Below are 25,810 nucleotides of genomic sequence, written 5' to 3' on the forward strand. Positions count from 1 at the left end.
TTCATAGCGATAACAAGTTCCTTCGTGGCCCCGTCACACACCACGCAATAGGCAAATGATAATACATTAACCCACAGCTTATGACTGGAAAAACAAAACAGAGTCACAGCAAATAGAAAACATGAACGATAAACAGAGCAAACACTACGTCAACCGACGTAGCCTAGTAAGCTAGGCTAAGTTAGCCTAGTAAGCTAGCATAAACCTAGAATAAATAGGATAAATAAAGTGTATCTTATGTTATCTTTATCGTATTTTGATTAATTCACAACCCCAATATCAACAAAGTTTGGACGCTGTGTAAAATGTCAACAAAAAGGAATGCAAATTTTATAAACATTTTATTCACAACAGATTATAGAAAACTTTTTTTTAAACTGAGACATTTTACCATTTTAGGGAGAGAAAAAACAGCTCATTTTGAATTTGATGGCAGTAAGGTGTTAAAAATAAGCTGTGATGGGGTAACAAAAGGGTGAAAAAGTAAGCGGTGTGGACTAAGAAGAAACTGCTGGAGGGACACTTCGCAATCAATTAGGTTACCTGGCAACAGATTGGTAACATTATTGGATATAAAAAGAGCACCTTTGAGAGACAGAGTTTCTCATAAATAAATAAAAAATAAAAAATTGAGTCTACAAATTGTGGAGCAATTTCAAAATAATGTTCCTCAATGTAAAACTGCAAAGAACAAATATCTCATCATCTACAGCACATAATATCCTCAACAGATTCAGAGTAATCGAGAAATCCCCAGTGCATGGTGCAAGGCCAAAAACCAATACTGGAAACATGACGGATCTTGGGATACTCAAGTGGCATGGAAATCACTGGATGGACTCAGGAAGATTTCCAGAAGTCATCGTCTGTGAGTACATTTCATGTACAATCAGCAATTGCAGATTAAAGTTCTATGATGCAAAAAAGAACGTGATCCAGAAGCAGGACCATCCAGCTTGTTATCAGCACTCAGTTGAAAAGCTTGTGTCTCTGATGGTGCAAGGGTGTTTTAGTCCCTGTGCAACATGCAGCTTGTACACCTGGAAAGGAACCATCACTGTATATACAGATTTCACAAGAATACATGCTTCAACCAGACAACATGCAAATTTTCATTACCCTACATAACTTTAAATGTATTTATTTTATTAACATGAATTTAAAACACACAAACACACTCACACACAGACATACACACAACAAAACACTCTGTCATCAGGCTGCTCCCGTTTGAGTGTCTGAAAATAAGCCAGTGTTGTGGTATGGTTTCTGAGCCTGAGTCTACACCAGTTACTAAGAAGACGGTCTGATAGCGAGCCCAAAAAACATCCTTATCTCTAGAGCTAGTATATCACCAGAGTTTAATCGCAAAACCAGTCAGTCACCCTGATAGACATCAGATGATGACAGACAGAAGGCAGCTGAGACGGCAACAGACAAAAGGCTGTTTGTATGGTGATAGACAATGAGACAGATACGAGACACACAACTTCCAAGTTCACCTACAATGCAGATAGTACAGACTGATACACATGTGAGTGTGACATTCAAAATAAGTCCAGGTGTTTTCCTGGTAACTGATGGCAGATAAGAAAAGTAATTCTATGGGAATAGTGTGTTAATCTCTTATGGGTCAGACTTTTGTTGAACACACAACTGGGAAAGAAATGTCCATAAAAAAACAGGCTGAGTCCTCCTGATTTTCCAGCCGATCAGAAAACAATTGCTTTTTTTCTCCACACTGCATGACTTTGTGAAAGTTGTAGGCACAATAGCTCTGCATGTGTCCATAAATCAAAATGTGTGCTAATCCCCCATGCATGTGATAATGCATTGGTGAGGTAGTACACTGCTGACGTGCTTACAGACTGTGAGTGCTTGTTTGTAATCTGTCTAAATCAGTGCGTCTAGCATCCATGACTAAGTGAGCATCTCTGGTCCTTCCCAGCGGAGCTTGCCTCCCATCAGCTGGCCGTCTGGGCTCATCTCTGCTCAGGGCAGCTTAAAACAAGGGCTGCTTGCTCTAAACATATTATGGATTCAGAAGCTGGAGCATAATTGACTTTATCCCTGAGCCAGAATAATACAAGTTGATTCTAGGTGAGGGGTTAGAGTAAGAGCAACTACTACGAAAGAAGGAAGAAACAAGGACTACTTACTCTGACTGGGACAGGGTTACTAAGGCTGGGTGAGCACTTTGTTGCTGGACCTTATGCCATGCAAAAGAGCTACACAACAGCTGCAGGAAGTACTGTAGGACTTGTGTGGTGGACATGTGGATTGAGCGGTGGTTGGGGAAAAGGATGTCTCCAATTTCCTGGTTGTCTTTTTTTTATTTATGCAGACTTGTTAATTTCTTTTTTTAAATGAACTATCTAGGGGTTTGAATTCTAGTTTGCAAAACACAATAAAAAAAAGGAAATTGTTTTGATCATTTATCCCCCTCCCAAAAAATTAAAGCTCCTAGGATTTTCTGCAGAGGGCTGAAATGTGGTGCAGCCTCTGCATCCCCTCCCTTTTTTTCTCTTTGCTGCACTTTAAGGATTCTTACTCACTTTGCTGAATACCTGTCCATGTTTGCTAGAGTAAAAACTGAGAGACTCATTAATATATTCAGCAGAAGCAGCAACTTTCTGTGACTTTCCCCGAGGCCTTTCACCTTCACATGACCTTGCAGCACATACTGACACACATGCAATTTATTTATTAGACAGACACACTCAGTCTCCCCAGTGTCCGCATGCAGAGCTTCACTGCAGCTCAGCAGATTGTGGCAGAGCTGCTTCAGTATGCAGCGCGTCTGGGTGAGCAGGGGGGAGGAGGAGACTTTGAAGTGGGTCAAGGCTTTCGGAAGACGTCCGCAGTGCCGAGCCAGGAGCTACTCGGCTGTCTTGGCTCTCTGCCCCTCAATAACTGTCTATCACTTCACACGTACACATCCTGAGAGGTCCTGCTGAGGCAAAGTCATACCTGGGTGGGACGCATGCAATTCTAGGAGTCATTGTAAAGCTCAGTGGGTCTGCTACTTTCTGAAATTTGTCTCCATGTAGTCCTGAGGGGTAGCAGCGTATTAAAGATATGAGTGAATACATTAGTGCCTCCCAGGAGGAGATTGCAAAATTTCTGCCTTCAGCACAAAAATCTTATCTCTGAGGTAAAGCAGACATGCAGCAAAGCTGAATTACAACCCAAGACTCCCGTGGAGGGGGAAAAAAGCCCCACTACAATAAAAAAAAATAGTGTGTTAATGTGTATTTGTTGGCTCTCTTTTGGTGTTTTTGTGTGATTGTGTTTGGGGGTGTGGTGGCATTGACGTGTAAGAGGATTATCAGTGTGAAAGACTCAGTTAGAGCCTCTGCCCGTTCTGCTATGATGCTCCAAAAATCTAACTAGTAGAGAGCTTAACAGTTTCTCATACCCTGCTGAGCTCTGACAACTCCTCACTGTAGGGGAAAAATTAAAATAAAACAATATATATTTTACTGTAATACAAGCAGTGCTGATGGTTCACTTAATCTAAGTTACAATGACCTGACAAACACTAGAAAAGGGGCAGGGGTAAAGAAATGCACATGCAGGCTGCACAGACATAACTAACTCCCACAGACCAATGAGAGGGGGCAGAGCAGGTTTTAGACACAATGAATGCCAGCTGGATCTCAGAGGGGAAGAAACAACCAATGACAGAAGAGCTGAGATTAAAGGAGGGGAGTGAGTAAATCTGCAACTGTTCCCCCTCTCCTGCTCGGATCCCTGGTGGAATTAGCTGAAAGTATCTGAAAGAGGAATACATTCCTTTTCCAGGTCAAAAGGAGGCAGTTTTTTTTACCCTGCCTCTCACCTCACCTTCCTCCACAAACATCTGCTCTCTATCCAAGTGCCATCACGTGTTACTCAGTGTCTGTTGAGGCATTTGTGCTCAGACAAAATCTTCTATCTTTAAGTTTTACACAACATAGACTATAGCAGCCGAATAGCAGCCACTACAGATTGAAAGCTTTGCCTGGTCTGATGAGTCTCGGTTTCTGCTGCTACATTCAGATGGTAAGGTCAGCATTTGGTGTAAACAGCATGAAACCATGGATCCATCCTGACTTGTATAAATGATTCAGGATGGTGGTGACAGTGTGACGATGTGGGGGATATATTCTTGGCACACTTTGGGTCTCTTGGTACCAAATGAGCATCATTTAAATGCTACAGCCTACCATGTCCAGACTGTATGATCACAGTGCAAGGATCTTCTGATGGCTGCTTCCAGCATGATAACACGCCATGTCTTAAAGCTCAAATCATCTCAAACTTATTTCTTGAACATGACAATGAGGCCACTGTACTCAAATGACCTCCACAGTCATCAGATCTCAATCCAATGGAGCACATTTGTGCTGCAGATTTGTCAGTACAGACAAAAATCTCAGGAGAATGTTTCCAACACCTTGTTGCCATTAATAATTAAGGAAGCTCTGAAGGAAAAAAGGAGTCTAGATCAGTACTAGCAAGGTGTACCTAATGTGGCCAGTGAGTGAATATGGGCAGACAGATAGATGACTCGCCCCCTGCTGCCCATTATGAAGAATGCAGGCTTAAGTCTCATTTTTTTAAGATCTGTAAGCTACCGGTATGTCCAGGTCTATGACAGGTTAACCCTGACCACTTCTTTCTGGTCAGAGAACAGTCTTAATATTGAAATGTTAGAATAAATTAGTTTTTTGAATTCTGTATTTTGTAAGTTTTTTAAGGTTTTAGTCAAGCTCAACAAACATGAATCTTCACTGGATTGACAAATATCTCTTATAACTGTGTGGAAACATTGTTTAAGATTGCAGTATTGAGCTATATTAATAGAAAAATGGGCTGGTTTGGTTAAACAAGAAAAAAAAGGAATGAAGTTGTTGACAAAATGTGCGAAACTTCAAAATCAAACTTCTGAGGTTATTTCAGTTCATTCTGTTCTTTCTGATGCACACTGCAAATATGTTTTATGGTTATTATGAAATATCCAAGAAAACAAAACTACAACATTGGATTTGAGAAGACTCTTTCTTTTGCATTTTTCATTATAATGGCCAAATTGGCTAGATAAAAAAAGAAGCTTGAATCAGTGCATTTATATAAAATGTTTCCATTCTGATACACGACATATCCATAAATGTGCATGTAGGACTAACATGCTGCTAAATGTGCTGAAACGCTATCAGTGATGGATCAGATGATCTCATTGGACAGCTCTATGATGTAATATGTTTGTGAATGACTCTTCATCTGTTCGTCACAATGACAGCCTGACCCGGGTCGATACCTAACGTGATTAGCTTGTCCAGCTGGTATGAATGAATGAATGAATGAATGGAGAGACATGTATCTTCTGACTGACTCAATTGGAAATGTAAACACAATGAATGAGACAAGACGACACAGATGTGACTGAACACATCTCATCTGAAATAACACACAGTACATTTCAACATGTAAACAGACCACATTGTATTTATTTATGTGGCTTTGAAGTAAAATTAGAATAATTAAGTTGATCAAACTTCATTAATCATCATATTTTCCGTTATATTAAAATGAAAATATCAATGTTACATGAAATTTGAAAGGATAAACCAATTAAAGTTGCTTTTTTAATTAGCAGTGATTAAACTAAAAACAGACCAATCATTGGATTTTTGGATTTTTTTCTTGTGCGGTGAAGTGAATCTACCCAGCGTTGGATTAAATTAAGTCTGTGTCTATATTGGGAGTTTTTGAACAGTCCTTTTTATCAGATTTGCAATGATTAGTTAGTAAATTATTTAAATTAGTTTATTTAAATTAGTTTTCTTGTCAATTAGCCAATTTGCAGGGAAATTGATCCACAAATATTTAGATTGATCTGTTGTTTAAGTTGCTTGTCAAGGAAAGTGCACTATTGAAAAAATATTTCGTGTTTGCAGGTTGTGAGAATACATTGTTCATCTCACAGCAAAATTTAAAAAAGGAGTATCTTTGGGTTCTGGACTGCTTAGCAGGACACTTAAACACATTCACTTGGGCTCTGGAAAATTTTAACACTTCTCATACTAAAGGAAGAAATAAATCTCAAAAAGACAGGATAATTCAACAGCGAGAAGAATTTCCTGCACTTCTACAGGTTTGCGTCAATCAGGAATACACAGCAGACGCGCAGACAGACAATGAATAATTTATTGGGGATAAATGTCCACATTATTTCAGCTGTCATGGCGAGGCTGAACTGACATGCAGAGCTTTGTGCTCGTAAATATAAATCTGCACTGTAGCAAATACAAAAGGAAGCAAGATTACAATTATTTTCTCCCACATGTAATCAAAGTAGACATCAAGTTTAAAGTAGTAAGTAACCTCAAGATTTTTTTAAAGGCTTAATTTAAATAAGTTTATAAAATGCCATTTAACTGCCCATAGACTAGCCTGACATACTGAACCAGTCTGCTCAGCTCACCATCACTGAATACAACGTGAGATAAGAAAGAAAGGGCTGCATTTGTGAAGCTGGAACGGCACAGTTTTGGATATGTTGCCTGTAGTTTTTCTTGACTAAAATATACACCAATAAATTCCCATATTACATATTCTAAATATATGCAAGTACTATCGCCTCAGTTTGAGCTAACTTGCTAGTACGTGAAAACATGTCTTAGATTTTATTCTCTGATGACTCGAACGCCTCGCAGTGAAGTAAAAGCAAACAAGTCTCCCACACAAACACCGCCGCCCACCCGGTCCTGGTCAGCATTTTGTGATGTGTCTTTGTGTGTGGGTGTGTACATATAACCACAGGTCATTGAATGAGGTGAAGGCTGAGGTGGCTACAGGAAACGGGAGGGCTCAAAAGGAAACAGTATGTGTGTATAGGACTGCTGCACCTCCCAAACACGCACGCGCGTACCAGCACACACAAGCATCTCTTCATCAATTATTAAATCTTCCATCATCCGAGTCAAGCTCAGGACATCCATCTTCCTTCTATCAGCAAAGACAGATGAAATGCTGAGAGTACCTATGATCAATAAGCCAATAAACAGGTCTGCCCGTCTGCCCAGAAAAATCTAGAAGAATTAGACAACGGACATCAAACGTGTATGATATTTGACGGTGATAGAAACAAATTTGCCTACTGTGCAAAAACCCCAGAGTGAGCACTCAGCTGTTGTTACTGTGTGTGGAGGATAGGCTCAAATCAACCTCAGGCAAAAGAGAAAGGAGCACTGAGACGGAGGGGTGGTCTCACACACACATACATGCACACACAGGGGGGAAAGTCAAGCTGAGGAAACGACTGTCTGGGGGACGCCCCTCAAAGGAGACATAAATAGATTAGATTGCTGGTCTGGAGCCAAATTTCCACTCCTGATATTTTCCCAGGAAGGAAAGGAGGATGTTCAACATGTCAGTGACATAAAAGGATCATGTGTGTTAAAACTCTGACTATGAGGACTTTTTTCTGTCTGAGCTGGACTCTTTGATTCAGTCAGCCTTTACACATTAACACACAGCACAGACACATTCATCAGGCCCATTCCCACGCGCCCTCCCCCTGCCTGGTTCCCCCTTCCTCCTTCTCCACGGCAACGCAAAATGCCACAACGATGATGTCACCCTCTCTCATAAAAAACCAGGCATTACCTCATCACCTTCTGCTCACCTTCAGTCTCACTCTATTGGGTGGTACCCGGAAATCAGCGCAGCCAATCAGGCTTCACCCCGCTCCCCTGACCTTGGCAGACTCAGCAGCATCCACACTCACGCTGACCCCTCATGTTTTCTGCTACTCTTAAGGAATTGAGAACCAGCCAAGGAGAGCGGGCTGTGCATTTTAAACAGTAAATATAATGACATCCTCCTGAGGCTCAACTCTGCTGAACAAGTGTTTCAGCCCGTGGGAGAGACTCTTTATTCCAGGCCCGGCGGTCTATTCAGCTGGTAAACAGGAGCTCTGGCAGACTGTGAGTGAATGGAGTGCACGGCAGCAGTTTCCTTTGTGACTGCTAAGCCATGTAGACTGACCGATTGTCAGTGCAGTCGGCTCGCTGGCCGTCTCACTTGTTCCATCGAGGAAGATGATAAAAGGTATCTGGGAGCTTTGGGAGAGCTGTTTAGTAGGTCTCATTCAGTAGCAGGTTTCTTTTACAGACCAACTCCAAGCTTAAACACTAACACATGAAATGAAACCAGTGAATTGTTCAGTGGTTATAACAGTACCTCACTACAAAAGCTTTATCCGGACACTTACTGTTAGCATTAATCATGAGAACCAATGCTATGAGCTCAAAGTATGAGGTTATGTGGTTGGACAGGTGAGTCACACACCAGACTATTTTGCTGAATTATCAACAACTGCATGGACCACTATTAAAAAAAAACACAAAGACTTTTAATAGGATTTATGCAAAATTCTTATCAATTTTGTTCTCAAAATGCATTTTTCTAGCATGGGTTTAACTGAGATGCCACTTTAAAATTTGGAGGACTTTGCACATGTAGAAAAAATCATTAGCTAGTTCTCCACTGCTAATCTTTTAGGGCAAATATCTGGTACCATGGCTCTGTGAATGTGGACTCTCAGGCTTGTTGCATGGAACATATTTGAATGTTTGCAGATTTGGAGGCCTGCAGAAACCACAAATTTGCAGGTAGGCGACTAATGTTTTGTTTACAGCTTCTCATAAACAAAAGCACATAGTGATGACATTCTCTCTCGTTTAACCAGCCTTAAACATAAGCAGATTTAGATTTGGTACATGGTGTCATACCAGGAAAGTATCACACTGAAGTTAAATGTGTTTTTCTGGTTTCAAACTGTCTGTGAAGCAATTCACCTGATTTAGACAATTTTAAAGAACATATAACTATATTAATATTAATAATAATAATAATAATACTGATAAACCAACTCAATGTATAATTTAGAAAGCTATATTAGGACAATAGGGACCTGAAATTTTGCATAATTCCTTATAGAAGGTGTATCTTTCCCCTGGAATATTTTAAACTTGATAAACTGAGACAGAATCAACCCAGTTACTGATGCTGCTCCACTTTACTGAACCTGAAGTGTGCCCTTCTTGGCTCCCCCTTCTAATCATACATTATGAGACTCAAGCAGAGTAAACATACAGTTACCAGCACATGCACACTTCATTTAAAAGGATTTACTTGTTTGTCTCGTCTTTGTCTATGATGTATGTGACTTTATTGTTACAGTTGTGTTTTTGTTTGTGGACTCATTAATCACATAATCGTGTCGTTGTTTCTGGTTTGGTGTCAGAGAGTCCTCTACTGCGTCACATGGCAGTTTTATTTTCCCCCCAACAGACGGTAGTGTGGGTAAGGCATCACAGGTGGGTGTGGACAGGCGGGTGAGAGTTGAAAGTTGAAAGAAAATGATTTTTGTTAGGAGGAAAAAACAAAACAATGCTGCTACTGCCCGGACATTTAGGTAAACTTTAGTTTGGGCCCTATTGTTTTTTACACTCCTGTTAACAACTGCTAAAATATTTGAAGTGTAGGATGTGAAGTTTTTTGGCTTTCAAACTAATCTACATGCTGAACTATTAATGGGCTGTTCTCAACACAATCATGCTGCAAAACTAGAACATCGTTATTCTTGTGAGCTTAGCTTAGCTTATTTTTTGTCCCTGTAAAATGATGAAGGTCAGATATGAAACTGGCAGGACTCTTTCAACAGTGACAAAATGTGGACTTTAATATTCTTCATCTTTTTTAATCCCATTCAGGGTTTAAGTCTGGACTCCATCTCCTCCAAACAGAACAAAATTGAATTTTTAAAGTGTGATTAAAGCACAGGAGCGAGTGCCAAAGGTTAGAGCTGGGAAAAAGGCGATTAATAAAAATACACCCGTCACACAGGACGACTTTTTCCTCCCCGCTGCAAATATTATCAGCCGGCATGAACTCCAGATATGAATTTGACGAGGTGCAGGCAGAGGAAGGAGACTCATATGATGTTTTTCTAGATTTTCAAAAGCTACAATTGCGACCATTAAACAACACAGGAAATGTTAAATGTTGTCCAATATCCTGCAGAACTACCACATTAACACCTAAGAACTTCCTGTGATAGTCTCAAGTTCGTAAAAGAGGAAACAAGTAATGACTTTCTATTTCCTCAAAAGAGGAAGTCAATACAATTTGAGTAAATATTGGAAGAAAAACTTGACAAAAAATAAGTTGCATCACCAAACGTCTTTGTTAGAGAAGCAAACACGGTGAAAAAAATATGAAAACAGACTTAACAGAACAGAGCATCGGAGTAAGTATAATAGTTAATTCTTTCACAGAGAAAAACTAATCATAAAATTAAATATACAACCATCGAAACTGACTTTATTTTCCCAGTTTGACCAGCGTCTTAGGGCTCAGCCCACCGTCATCTCTGTTGTTAATGAGAGGACTGAGTGTCCCCTCAGAGTGCCTGGTTGTTCTGGATAATGCTTACATTATCTTCTAAGACACAAACAGCCAAAAAATAAATAAATGTGCTAAGCCCAGAAAGTGCATTCTCATCTAGTACGTGACTCACAAAAAACACACGACTTTGCTCGAGGGTGGTGACGTAAGCACGTCTATCCCATAAAAAAAACAACGACGTTGAGCCCGCGGTGTCAGTCACATGTGGGACAGCAGCGTTTGATTCATGGTGGCACTTTTAAAAGAGGGAAGTCAGGAAGTTCAGGGGCTTTTGCATCCAGAGAGACGGAAGTGTGAACGACACCGAGGACTGACGTGTGCCGGCACTTTGGAGAAGTGAGAGATCATTTAAGAGAAATGAGTTAATTTCAGTTACTGCATCACCCTCAAGTGCATTCCTAAAGACTGTTGGTCAGAATATATACAAGGAACATAGTTCATGCATATCAGAATACACTTAGTGCTGCTTTTCATGCCAGCACAGAGAAAGTGAAAGACACTCCTAACCAACCACCACACTTTCTCTTTGGGGTTAGTTTACTGCCTTTTTTTGTCTAATAATTAATTGGGTTTTGAGCTGCACCAAGAAAAAAATATATATAAAGATGAGAATATTAATAAGTCACTAATATATTACCAGTAAATAAATCCATAGTGAAAATAATCACTAGTTACAAGTTACTTTTTAGGACAAATTTAGCCATAAACTCAATTCTTAGTCCAACTTTTTTGACAGAATTAAGCAAATACATTTTTCATTAATCTGTTCCTGTTAATTAGTCTAATCATTTAATTATTTTTTAAATGATTTATAATGCGAAAATGAAGATTTCTAGTTTTGACGATGGTCGCGTACACTTTTGAACAGTTAGTCCAACAGAAACATCCTCCTTTAAACAGTTTTTATATATTTTATACTTTAAACACTTCATCAGCTTGGAAAATAATGGTTTGTCAAGGTCAATAGGGTTAAATAAAGTTTTGAAAACTGCAACACTGTCAAATAAGACCAACAAAAAGACAGCCAGAACAAAAAGTCCACAAAAAGTTCTACACTTGTTTAGTACTTTGGACTAAACAAGAGTTTTCGAATAAGCTCGGAGCACGACTTACATCCAAGCTAAAGTTCTGTTTCGCTCTCAGCAGCTCAAACATCATTGTTATCATCTATAAACATAGACTGATGGGTGCACTCACACTCTGGGCTGCCTGCTGTGTTGCTTCTTTGCTGACATGTCACCCGAGGGAGCAAAGGCGTTGTTTAGACAGTCCGAAGACAGACTCATGTCAGCAGCTCTGATGTTTGACTCACTAAGCTCGCCCGGCTTCACGGCCTCGCTGTCACAAGCGTCAGTGTCTCTCCCTTCCTCTGCTTCCTCTCTGAGTGCAGCTGTGTATAGAGAGGGTCACACTTCTTTATCAGCCACTTCCTGTTCTCGTCCTCTGGGAGACTCGACCCTGTGACAGCAGAGGCTTTGCCCACAGTGGCCCTGCCTTCCTCGCAGCAGCTCATTTCTTCTGTTGAAACTTCATGAGGCAAATTTCCTGCACTCGTCAATACATTTAAAGGCTGTGGCGGAGCAAATGAAATTTTCCTCTTATCCATCATCTATTAAACCCTTCCACGGCCTCTCAAACTATTAGATTTACCAACCTCTTCACAGGAGCACCAGAGAGCTTCGTTTTATGAAGGATGGGGTGAGGTGAAGAGAGGAAGCAGCTCCTGAGCAAGGTGTAACCTTACTCACAGAGAAATCAGCAACCCGTTGAAGCTAGTTTCTAACCCAGAAAAAGGAGGGAAAAAATGCCACCCAATTCAAAATTTCAGGTCATCGTCTCATTTAGTAACTTAAAATTTCAATTTTATTTCTTTATTTGGAGATATTTTCCCATAAGTTTGGAGTCCAAATGTTTGAGGTAACTAACTCCAAATTTGAGATAATAACCTAAAGTTTTGACTTACGCTGGCTGAGCGGTGGAGACAAGCTTCCACAGTAACCACATTCAAACCAGTCAGACAGCAGAGTCTTTAGTGATAAGCTGATATCAGCCAATCAACATATGTTTGAGATAGTTCAGAAATAGAATCAGTCACAGTTAGTCCACACATCAAATTACCTTCAGCACATAATCATGTTAACAAATTACTGTTCCTGCAGGAAACAGAAACAGGTTAGCATTTTTTTTATTCATTTGTTTTTAAGGAAACAATTGCCATGCTCTTATTTTGAAAGTTTAGTTACCGCTTGCTCACTGGTCAGCCCCTCATTGTGGAAGCCCTGATGAATGAAGCTTGTGTCTGCCACAGACCCCCCCCCCCCCCCCACCGCATCCATAAGTCATATCTTTTTATTATGTCTAATAATAATTTTGATTCAACCCTCTGAGTAAGTCAGAATTTTGACATAACCCCAAATTTTGAGGAAAAAATATAAAAATAGTAAAATAGTTTAAAAAAAAGTATATATATTCAGCAGCGTAAACAAGCCCCCATAAGTTAGAGCTCCATCAGCACTTTAGAGGCAGCTAATAAGCTTACATGGTAAAGATTTAGTGAAGTAATTTACTTACAAAAGAAGTTCGCAACACTCGCGCTTCAAGTTTTACTTTTCTGCTGCTATATTTTTCCACACATTTCATTTGTTTGACAGAATTATTGTGCATGTTTGGGATTTTTGGAGTTTCAGTGTTATTTTGGGAAGTGTTTTCTGTTTGGTTTCATTTTCTCAGTTTTTTATTGATTCCAGTAAAAGAGCTTTTGTGTGATTTGTTGTGGTTTTGAACACTTAGAGAATTATTCAAGTTTCAGTTTCTGTTTAAGTTTTCTTTTTTGTTATTTAGGATTAGGATTACTGCTCTAATCTCCTCAATATTTTATAGTATTAGTATTTTAATGAGATTTTTCTGGGGGTTAGTTGTCATTGTGTTTTCTGAGGTCTGTGAGTTCAGCATACCTGGGGTATATTTCTGTTATCTGGAGTCACTCACCCTAAGATTAGCAATCCAGTAATCGGTTATCTGCTCTGTATGTTAACCCAGGGTGTCCCCTGCATGTTCACATGGAAGCGGGGGTGATGCCAGCAGAGCAGCTGATTTCACAAAGGAAAATGAAACTATTATTCCAATATTAATAGGTTAAACAGGTTGACCGAAAGCAGCAACATGAAAGAAAGAGCACCATATATTTAAAGCACTGAATGAACATGTGTGCACTTTAAGTGCTTTGTCCAATGAGGCTGTCAAAAAGCGGCTACATTAAGACAGTTTAGCTTATCTGAAGCCAGGAAAGATAGCGGGCAAAAACGCTGACTGTCAGTCCAACAACTCTATCATTAACACATGAGATAATCCGATGGATTATCATCAAGTGTTTCTTTAAATTAGGCTTTAAAAGACTATTTCAGTTTTTATTCTTTAAACCGCAGCCTCGGTGGTGTAAGGAAAAAAAATCAAACAAAGGCTTCGACTATGTGTGAAGTTGATATGGGATCAATAAGTACTGATAGCTGCTCTGTTTTGGGATCATCATATTTTTGCTTTCAAAAAATTTATTTCAAAAATGAAATGGTTACATATAAGAAGATTCAGGGGAAACACAAAAACTTTGAATAGTACTAAAAAAATGTAAACTCTCCCTACTCACCATGCACCAAAGTCTCAGGGATCTTTCAGAAATGCTCTACAGCAGCATGAGTTACCATGGCAAAATACCACAGTGAGAAACGACCCACATTAACATGATCAAAACCGAGGATTAATTCTAGTTACCTGGGTAACTTCATTAAATATTGCTTCATAGTTACAGGCCTCAGGTGTCTAGTATTTTAAGATTGTTGTCATTGCCCTCCCCCCTTTATCCCTGGGTGCTTCCTTGCCCATACTTTGTACTGAGGCTAGGCAAAAACTGCATTACCAGCAGGGGGAGATACAAAGTCTGTAGTGAGCAAAAAACGGTTTAAGTAAATTCTAGGGCCGGAAACGATTAAGCTAGGGGGCTAATATGTGTATAAGTGTAAATGTCTTAATAATGTCTGTTCAAACACCCACTTGTGATTATTTTCATGTTGGCGTGAAATAAAATAGCTCCCACTGCTGTTACTGTAGCTTACTGCAAATTCTGCATTCTCGTATAATGGACACAGGGGACCGGCGTGTCTATTACACGTTTTCTTGTTATAGCGGGTTGGGCTAGGATTAGCATCCTTTGTCTTACTTTGTAGTTTGCTCTCTGTGATGGCCTGTTTCATTTTTGCTTCCTCTGTGTCTTCACTTCATTGATTGTGTTCAGCCCTGTCTCGTTTCCTGTGTCTTATTCCTTATCAGATTTCTGTGTGAGTATACACTCAGCACTCACTTTATTAGGTACAACTGGTTTTGTACTCCCACTAAGAACGCAACGTCTAGATGAACAGAATCAGTTTTCTGGGATTTCCTTACCCAGATGATTGATCATGCATCAAGACATTAACACAAATGTTTAGTCACCCAGTCACATGGCAGCAACTAAATGCTTTTAGGTCTGGAGACATGGTCAAGATGACCTGATTCAATAGAAAAGAATGGAAACAAACTTGTGTTTTTGTCACAGGCTGCCAGTATCAACGTGTCTAAAGATACAGTTTAAAATAGCTTCTTTGCCACGTTGTCTGTTATGTGTGGACACAACACTGCTTAATTCTTGAGTGAGGTGCCTTTTATAAGCTTGAATGATCAGTGTTAAGTTGCTTAACAAAAAGGAAATTCCTCTAAAAATGCTCAGGTACAAGGACAGGACTTACATGAGTGAAAAAGCAGACAATTTCCAATGGAAAAACTCTGAAAGACCTTTGGAAAGCCTGCAGAACTACTGCTCAAGACCACTTTTAAAAAATTACAAGAAAGTCTAACTTGCAAGCAAAAACATTAAAAAATGAGGGACCGTTCAAGATTTCTGCAAAGCCCTGTATATGAAAGGATGTACAGTATTTTCTGTTAGTCAAATCCTTGTTTAATCTTTAACAAACCTTTATTTAAAACGACTTTGTTTTCCTGAGGCAGTTTTCTGTCCTTTCAGCCTGCCACTACTTGACGTCGAGTCTCCGTCACATTCTGGAGCTTCTGTTACCAGGCAGAGTTCATCTGCAGGTGAAAGCAGCTGAGTCACTGCAGCCTCTTCATGCTTTCTGTCACTGACACAATGAGTATCGCAGAGCGCTGCCACCAATAAACGATCTCAAGCGCTTTTTAAAATTCGTCGAGGGCTGTAATGTTTGTCCTGCAGATGTGAGTAAGCGTACAGGACAGATGGAGACGTAAATGTGTGAGCCCCACAGTGCAGGCAGAGCAGCAGACTTAAAGTATACTCATCCTTCCTTAAACCATCATAAAAAGCTCCATGTTTGTTGATAACACAGTGTGGAAACACATAAGCATTTGTGCACTATCAGCATCAGGGAAAAAAAACCCACTGCAGGTGATCAGACGTGCACATGTGTAGATGTGGTCGATGAATGAAATGGATTTTATCTAAAGTGCTAAATAAGCAGAAGCTTATTGATTGTCAAGCAGAAATGGTTTTATTGCGAGCAGCAAGGGGCTGCAGCGCACTGGAGAGAAAGTGCAGCAGCAGTCGAGTGTTCAGAGGGAAAAATAAATATTGATTTTCAGTTCAGCTTTATCTGATTTAATGAACTCATTTTACAGCAGTTTTATTTTTTATTCTAAATTAGAAAAGTCATTATTTAGCTTTACTGTAAGCTGGTGAATCAGACTACAAGACAAACACATGGCCGTGTCAGACGAAGAGCAGAAACCAACCTATCCCCTAAATCAGAGAGGCCACAGCAGTTTGAGGTGCACTCCTTTCATAGTGATCCTGATCCACACAATTTTTCCATGGAGTTGTTCAATTCCTAAATTTAAGGTTTTCAAATCAATGAAATTTACAAAGGGACTCTCGCTGCCTTCTGACTCGTTATGGTCCTTTTAAGATATAATGAATAAATGAATAATTAAAAATCATGAAGCACTGAGACGTTCAGCATGTTTTAGTCGGACTAGTGAACTCACCACAAGATAAAATGAGAAACGTTAGTGAAGGTTATTCAGTGCCGGGGCAGCAAGAAATTAACTACAAGCCATTAAAAACGCCATAAATGTTTTTATTATTCATCAAAGTACTGTTTATTGGGTGCTGGTTTAGCTCAGTGCGTTAATCAGGCGACCACACGCCATACGGAAGAAAGCGACCGGCCCAACATGTGACTCCGCAGCCCTTTGACTTTATCTGACCCTGCTTTCCTGTCCTTTCTTCACTGTATCTATCAAATAAAGCTGAAAAAGGCCAGAAAAACGTGAAAGTACAGCAAGTGAGGTCAAAGGTCATGGCCAGTCTGTTTACGGTGATCAAGGGGGCCACAGGCCCAGATAAATGAGAAGGCTAGCTTCAGGATGGGCATCAGACGTAAAGTCAAACATGTGGATCATATTTAAGAAAGAAAGCCTGTAACACACATCTCTGAGTAACAAATTACAACCAACATGTTTGAATAAATCAACATAATGGAAGTTTCAGATCAGTATAGATGAATAAATATTGTGGATGCATTAATGTTGTTTTGCAGTTCAGCTTTGATGTAAATGGAAAAAAAAAAACAGTTCATACTGAGAGCCTGACTGCGATTTCCCATGAAGCCTAGCTCCTGCTGTTTTCAGAGGAAAACTTCTTTTTTGGGTTAGGATTTAAGCTCCAGAAAGTCCCTGTCCCACTCCTCACTTTCCCACCAATGTTCAACCTTCATTTACCATGGAAATCTGTTTCTCTCTGAAGATCCTGTTCTAATTTCTATCCATTTGTGCTCTCGAGGGGGAAAACTCTCTTTTTACAGACCTCCATCACACACACAGCTTCTCTCCTGTTATTAATTCAACAGTTCTGGTGTGTGTAGCATCACTACATGGTGGAGGAGCAGAAGGGCTGAAAGCTACAAGCTGATATCTGACACCTCAAACAAGTGTGATGGAGCTGACACAGAGCTCACGTCTGAATCAGCTACACGAGGCTCTTGACAGCAGATAACACAAGTAAAAGTGCTTTTACTTTAAAAGTCAGGGTGGAAAAAGCATGCACAGAAACCTGCAGCAGCCCTTCTCAGTCATTTGTAACTCCCTATCTGTGCTCACCGTGCATATAGATACCACAAACCATTGTGGACTCAACCCTTCGCCAGGATGCCCTCCTCAGATTTCCCATTCAGATATCTGGCCAGGAGGAAATCATTAATGACCCACTCAGAGCTGAGTTTCAAGCCAACCCACTGACCAGCTCGGATGAACTGACGAAAACAGGCAAGACTCGAAAACGCAGCTGGACATTTACTACCTTTACAGCCGGTCAAAATCAATAGACAATAAAGCTGAGTCAGTGCAACTATTAAAAGCTACTATCAGTGAAATGTGGCTTTTTGATTACATGTGATGCCCGTTAACAATGACCAAGAAGAGGTCTCCATGCAAATTCTTTGCACTGTAGATGAGATACAGCTGCACTGTGCCACCTGTGACCAGTGGAGGCACTGCGAGTGTGTTTGAATGTAAGCCGATCCAACTGATGACAGCTACACCGTTCGGCCAACAGATTTAGGCAGCAGCACCAGCTCTGTATTAGTATTTGTTTCTGTATAACCCCGAAGATTCTTCAACCTTTAAAATTCTCTTTTTAAAGAATTTATGTCTACACATGTGGTGATATCATCTGAGTAATTTACTGATCAAAATTTAAATGAAGGAAAAACAATGTGGTATTAGAAGAATGTGACCTTTTCAACTGCTCCTCATCTCTGTTCGAAGACAGGTGACTCTGCATTATCCACAGACTGACATTATAAGAAAGACATAACCACCAGGACCTCCATGCCTGCCATTACTTTAGGTTTTCCAGGATATCTCCAATGACCTTTTGCTATATTGACCCTCAAACTTTATTTCAAATATTAAGAATGGGTGAATTAGTAAGTTTTTGTCTTTGTCTACCAGTCCCCATATTAAACACAGTTTCTACCTGTGTGTGGGCAGCTATCGGCCACAGGTGTATAAAATGAAGCATGTAGCCATGGGGTCTGCCTTTACAAAAATTTGTGAAAGAACTGTTTGTTCTAAAGAGCTCCTTAAATTAAGCACTGCTTAAATGGACGTCACCTCTGCAAGTCATTTTGTGAAACTCCTTCCATCCTAGATGGAGCGATCAACTCTAACTTGTATTACTGCAAAGTGTAAGCTTTTAGGAACTCCATCATGAAGTGGCAGAGTGCATAACGTTACACAGTACGTAAAGGGTACAATGCACCTCACCAACGGTCTGCGTGCCGGGAGTTTCATTGCATGTGTTTCCCATGGCCAAGCAGCTGCTGTATATATAATCTTTCGGTGGCCCAGCACATTTGTATAATGTCTGAGGAGTATGCTACAACAGACTGGGAAAAAGTCTTACAGCACGGACACAATCACAGCAAAGTTGGTTAGCATGCTGCATCCATAAACAGTAAAGGTGGATGAACTACCAAGTACCTCACTTTCACTTCTAAAAATGGGGCAGAGATCTCAGGGTGCCCTGTTCCTAACAGCAGGCCGTATTATCTGTCTTCAGAATACACAAACATTACTAATTGATGTAAAAACTGACCACGGGAGTCTGTTTGAATTGACTCACTTGCAGCCAGCCTCAAGTGGGCACTGGATGAATTGTAGTTTTCATGTCTGTACTTTTTCATGATAGCGCACCCAAATCTGTGAATATACATCGGTGTCTGAGTTGCATTCAGGGTAATGTAGGCAGTGTGGTTGGGAAAGGGGATAACAAAGTGTGGAACAAAAAAACCCCTAAAACACACTAAAAAAAACCTCTGTTTATACAACAGTTTGAAAAGCTGGTTTTCAAACTGCTGAGGATGAATTATAGTACATTTGGTGGAAGTCACATCTGGTAGTCACATCTGTTATACGTGACCATCATTGACCCTGTTTGACCTACAGTGCTTATTTTGGCTTTAGTTAAGACATTTTTAATCCTCACGTCAGTACACTTCATTATTTAGGCATTTAATTTACTTCTATGTGTAAACCATTGTGTGCATGTGTTTATATGCACTATTCTGCCTGAGCTGTTTTCTATCTTGGTCAGAACCCACTCAGAAATCATCTTTTCAGTCTCAGATTATTTTTTATTTTCTTAATTAATTATGAAATTAAAAAAAAAAAACAAGATAAAGTAATAGTGATCAGAGGCACGGAGGCTGACTTGTGAAGCTTTGAGTGCTTAAACAGCAGGAGGACTCCTCAGCGAGTGGCTGTTTGTTCTCCTGCTTCTCACAAACAAGGTTATCTCCATGAAGGATGTGAGATGAGTAGAGACGAGAGAAAGAGAAGGAAACGTTACATAAGATCATCAGTAAGAAAAGCAGCGACAGCGTTTGTGTCCTGTTAATCAAAAAAACTAAACAGTCATTTAAAAATAAGCCCACTTTTAAAGTTAATAATCTCCACTCGCGAAACTAAGTGACAGTCCTGGACTGTTTATATCCAGTTTAGTTTAATTAGGAAAATATTAAACAATGGATGCTGAATATGGAGCTGCTGAGCAGGAAGAAAAGAGGAAGACCACAGAGAAGCTAAATGGATGTAGCGACGGAGTACACACAGAGGGTTGGTGTGACAGAGGATTTTAGGCATAGGGTGAGATAGAGGCAGATGAGCCGCTGTGGCGACCACTAAAAGGAGTAGCGAAATGATGGAGGAAATCTACAGAATTAATATGTTTACTACAGGGAAATTCCTCCCAGAAATCTACCTGATTATTTCTGGTATTTCATAAAAACACATTTTTCCTTGGCTCTGCCTTGCTGAAGGAATCGATCACCATTAGTGCATCTGAAACATCTGCGACTACGTCTTAATTTGTCTGCTCCGAGCTTCGTGTCACATGACCCAAGGCGGCTGCATTGACTGAATGTTAAGTGACGCCTGCACTTTAACTTTCTTTTAAACTTAGGGCAGCATGCAGCAGTCTTAACATAAGAGCTCCTAATGAAAGATATTTAACAGAGAGGATGAAAAGTAACAGGAGACGAACAACACTCTTTGCTTTCCTTTCAGACCATAAAGTCTTTTGTGATAGCTGGAAGCTTGTTTATACAGAAGAAGACTGACCTATTAAATATTAAATCTATTTAATGAATGGATGGATCTGGACTCTAATGCAAGCTCCAACATTTGATATTCAGTTGCAGAAATGTTAAAAACTTCTGTGTTTTGTCTACCAGGATAGGATCAGTTCTGCTCATGAAAATCAATTAAAATTCAAAAATGTTAATAGATTTCTTTCACACAGAGACACACACAGTCTCTCTGCCCACACACAACATGGTGTAGTGCAAGTTACCAGAATCTGAGTCAGAAACTAAAACCTGCTTGTTCATTTCTCCAAATCCACGGACTGTAGAAATGTTCATATGGGGGTGGCTTTAGGTTTGACGCAAGAGTTCAACCAACGTATGCTTCATCGGAGTAAGAACGACTCCTTTTGGTTGATTAGGAGAAAAAGTCTTGAGCAACTTCAGGTATGCGAGTGCCTCTATGAGTTGCTCTGGTTTGTGTAAATAAAATTGCGTAACAGGTTTTCAGACAGGTCAAGTCTGAACGTTTCTGTAACTATCTGTAATGAAGTCAAAGTACAGAGAACAGCACTCATATGGCAAACTTAAAGACAATATTTATGTTTTATAAGTATTGTATGTTTTTAGGAATTAAATAAAGTTTTATTTATACATGCTGTTTTTGTTGTTATTGGTCTTTTGCACACTATGGGGCAGTTACCTGCTGGGTTACTGCATTTAAGGGGATTTAAGGGGAAGGGGTTAAATCGTTCAGGTCAAAAATGCAACAGTTAACAATGTAAGGTTAGGCTGCATAACTGATAGTCAACTGGGACAAGAATTGCATGAAGAGGCGAAGGCAAAGTTTGGACTTGTGAGTATTTTGAGCGCACAGCTGTGGAGCACGCGTCAGAAACTGCTTAGGTAATGTGGTAAAGTACCAGCTTATTAGAAAGCTGTTATGGCAAGTCTTGATCACATGACCTCAGAAGCCTACTGGGGACATATGGATGTAAAAGTTGTCTGATGTTTGCTGGTGCTTGTCCACGCAGAGCTCCAAAAGCAAAAACCAGTGGACTCTGAAGCTAATGGAACTGAATTAACAACAGTGCGACACGTGAGTACTTAGAAAAATAGTTAAAAGTCTTGCAGCCATGATGAAATCCAGATGTGATGAGGTCAGAGCATGTCGCAATGGAACTCAGCTTGGGGGTATTTCTTAAGTGATAAAAAACAGGAGCAAACCAGAGATTTCACGTAACCATCCAGAGTGAAAGGAGAGTCAAAGGTCATCCCAAGGTTCCTGACAAAAAATGTAGCAAATGTAGCCAGAGGACCTAGTTTTCATTAAATCTGTCAGGAGCACAAACAAGCACTTCTATATTCTCTTCATTAAGTTGGAGAAAAAGGTCTACCGTCTAACTTTCAATGGCGCCTGAAGCTTAAAAATATTGTGTGGCTTAAAAGAGAGATACAACTGAATGTTATCTGCACAGCAATGATAGGAAAAGTTTTTAAAAGTGCTCGAAAAGTACTGAAGAGGGAACAAATATAAAAGAAACAATAAAGGTCCCAAAACAGAACCTTGTGGCACACCATAGACAAGAGAAGTGGAAACGGACCTGAATTATTACCCATCTCCACTTTTCTCATACACGATGGGTAAAATAGTTTCATAAAAATAATCGAGTACGCATATTTTGTGAGCAAAATGTTAAAGGAGACACTTATAAGTGAGGCAAATTACAAAATGTAATGGCTTAGGGTTGGAGTTGACTCAGCTCTCAGATTGTTAAATGTCATTTTTCAGAAGCACACATTTGACTGTAAGCCAGTCAGGACTTGTTTAAACCGCTAGTGACTTTGTGTCTATGTGTATCTGCATCTTTTGCAATTTCTTTACTGTGAAGGTGTCATGACATTGTAATTTTACAGGTCAAAACTAGAGAAGATGTCTCAACAGCCACAATGCCAATGTCTGTCTTTGCTCAGTGTTTGTGAATTAGATCACACCCATCTTTAAACACCAAATTTTCATTTTGATCTCAGCTACGCACCTGTAAAGTTTCATTACTGCATCATGTGAAGGTTTCGACATTAGCACTTGTCTGACGCAGGTCTGCAGCCAGGACTACTTTAGGTTATGTCTGTTACAGAATTCATCAAAAACTAAAAGTACAAGAAAACACAGCAAAATCTGAAACTTTACCTTTACCTTCACCCACAAAAAGGAAACGCTTGTGAGAAAAATACAGATCAGATTTAAGGAGATTTTCTTAGAAAAGGTGGTGGGAGGAGGATACTTGTGTTAGCATTACAGTGAAGAAAGATTAAACAAGGAACAAGATGTGATTATGGGCAATAACACGAAAACGTTTAGCTCCTCGAAATGAAAGAAAACACAAGCAGGCACAGACATGCCTGGGAACGAGTCTGTAACAGTAGCAATTCCAGGAAATGCTGCAGTACAAAGCCTACATTGAAACCACAAAAAACTAAACTTGTTACACAACTTGCCAGCTATTTCTCCCATTTAATATTTTTATTACAGTTTCCCAAGGTGATATGAATAAACTGGTTTATCTAACATCCTGAAACCTGATCATTTTTTAATCGCACAGTCATGTGAAAGATAAAGTTTCTCACGGGACTCTCTGCAGTCCTGTGAAAAATAAATATTCCCCATGATTAACTAGCTCATTAAACCACCTTTAGTAGGAATAACTTTATCAGTCTCTCACATCTCTGTGGAGGAATTTTGACCCACACTTCTTTACAACATTACATCCGTTCATTGAAGTTTGCAAGCATTTTTTTTGCACAGCTCTCTTAAGGTCCCGCCACAACATTTCAGTTCGGTCTGGACTTTGCTGCTGTGTTTGGAATCACTGACCAGTTGCACGACGCAGTTTGCGTCAGTATTTAGCTGTCAGATGGATGGCCTCATATTTGACTCTAGAATACTTTGATGTACAGAGAAGTTAATCATCAGCTTAATAACTAATAGGTGCCCACGTTCTATGCTTGGAAAACAAGCCTAAATAATCACCCTCCACCACCGTGCCTGTTTGCTGCTATGAGGTGTTTGTACATTACAGCCAAACATGCCCAAAGGACATTATTCCAGAAGCCTTGTGGTTTGTTCAGATGAAACCTTTCAAGCCTAAGCCATGCTGTCGGGCTCTTTAACCTACACTGAATGCTTCAGCCCTGTAAACTGATGATCAGACAGACAGTGGATATGATTAGCAACATCCAGCTACTGCTTAGCCTTTATTTTCCTGTGGAACCAGTATTTTAAGAAAGAAAGGGTTTTCACTGGACTGTGGACTCACAGGACTTTTAAACACTGAAAACAGCAAATATTTGGTATTTTTATTTTATTTTCTAGGGTACTTTTATGCCTTATATGTGCAACCATTAACTCACTTCACTCACTCCTTCGCTGTCCTTTAAAGCAGTAATAATGAGTGATATATTAATCACAGTAATATACCATTCAGCAGACACTTGGTAACCGGCTGTTGAACACAGTGGAACATTTAGCAGCTAATTGATAGGCAGAATTCCCCTTCAGGTCGACTCTATGAACAGCGCTAAACGCCAGTGAACTTTTGACCTGTATTTGCTCTAGCTGGATGGACTTGTAGGATGGATAAATAAGCAAGATGCACTGTGATATTTCAGTGTTGTTCCCAAGTGGCCAAAAACTCAGTGAGACTTAAAGACGTGTGTGCACTCAAAGTCTGGGTTTATATGTTGAGTCTGGTTTGCTGTTTGTGCTGAAAGTACCTGAAGCAGACGGTATGCCAGTCATTGTTAAGGGCCTGGAGGTACTGCTCATCGTAGATCCTCTGTTTGCATCCCGCGCACACGGGCAAACTTCCTCCAGCTGTAATGACAGGAGACCGACGTGCTGATATCACCATATTAAAGCTCATTAAACATAAAGTTATAAACAGTTCGCACAAAGAGATGTGTGTTTGTGTCTCTGTCTGTATGCCTTCTCCACCGCTTATCTGGCTATGCAAATTATCACTGCTGGTTTATAACCCAGCTCTAAAAACACACAACTCAAACAAACACACCACACAGCGTCTCCTCCACCGTTACCACCAGAGCAGAAACGATGTACCATCTGAAGGGGCATTTTTAATGAGCATACGGCTCAGCAGGGGCAAAACCACTAATTTGCTGCATTGCCCTGTTTAATAGAAAAACTCTTGTTTATTAAAAAAAATCATAACATTTAAAGAAACACAATTTTTTGCCTAGAATTATAGGATAATATTCAAACTTTGGCAATGAGAAAAATTGAAATATTATGACCAAAAGGCATAAAACATCCAGGTTTCCAAAGGTAGCTATGCTCAGTAACAAAAGGCTTTTATTTTACTTTTCCAAACCTACCTCTAATTGGATGTTTTATCCCTTTTTTCTAGTCATAAACTTTCCATTTTTTTTTTTGTTGTTTTGGGTTTTTTCCCCCCACAATTTACCTGTACAAAAGGCCACAGAATGAGCCACAGCACAAGTATTAACGATGTTCTACCATAACCTTGCTCGAAAGGGTATGAGGAAACGGTGGAAACACTGTTTTGGCAGCTCTACAGCTGCTCTATAGTGTAATGGTTTACACATATCTCTATCACGCGAAAGATACCTGGTTCAGTCCCAGAGGAGAGACAGACTCACTTGGGTGTCACATCTAGTGTGAGAATCTGCCACGTCAAACATGTGGAGCTCCCTGCTGTGGCGACCCCTTTGTGAATAAGGGAGCAGCTGAAATGAGCTATTCTATTAAGCAAGCTTGGCTAACAAGTCCAAAACTAATCGAGTGTAGAAATCAGGGTGATGATGATGCTGCATTGTATTTGCCTCGGAACTTCAGATTAAGGGGGGCCATTCCAGATGAAAATTCCCAACTGGAAACTCAGAAATTCCTACTTTCAAATTCAAATTTAACGCACCATGAGTGTGGAGGCGTGGGTGCGTGTTGTAAAAGCAGGAAACGACACAAAGAAACTAAAGAGAAACTGAGATGATGCATAAAATGATGGCAGGTAGATGTACGCTTTTAAAATAATGTAGTTATCATCAAAACTGCTAATAACATAGTTAATAACATAGTTATTAGCAGGCTAATAACATGCCTGCTAATAACATTTTATATTTTCCTTACAATTTAAACCAGACATCGGCTTTCTTCTACTTCTTTCCTGATA

At 39.8% G+C, this 25,810-nt stretch overlaps 1 protein-coding gene across 2 annotated transcripts in view; it reads right to left on the reverse strand.

Moving 5' to 3' along the window:
- The window catches only part of limk1a (LIM domain kinase 1a), a 54,850-nt gene that overhangs the window by 27,138 nt on the left and 1,902 nt on the right, over positions 1-25,810 (reverse strand). The window contains exon 2 of one of the 2 annotated variants that reach the window (XM_004543774.5): positions 24,378-24,477. In XM_004543774.5, coding sequence (XP_004543831.2) covers positions 24,378-24,477 — 100 coding nt within the window. Of the gene's footprint in view, positions 1-11,655; positions 11,812-24,377; positions 24,478-25,810 lie in introns of those variants that run through there. The other variant, XM_004543775.5, reaches the window with a different exon arrangement.

The sequence above is a fragment of the Maylandia zebra genome, linkage group LG14 (assembly GCF_041146795.1).
Source record: "Maylandia zebra isolate NMK-2024a linkage group LG14, Mzebra_GT3a, whole genome shotgun sequence".
In the NCBI taxonomy this organism is placed as follows: domain Eukaryota; kingdom Metazoa; phylum Chordata; class Actinopteri; order Cichliformes; family Cichlidae; genus Maylandia; species Maylandia zebra.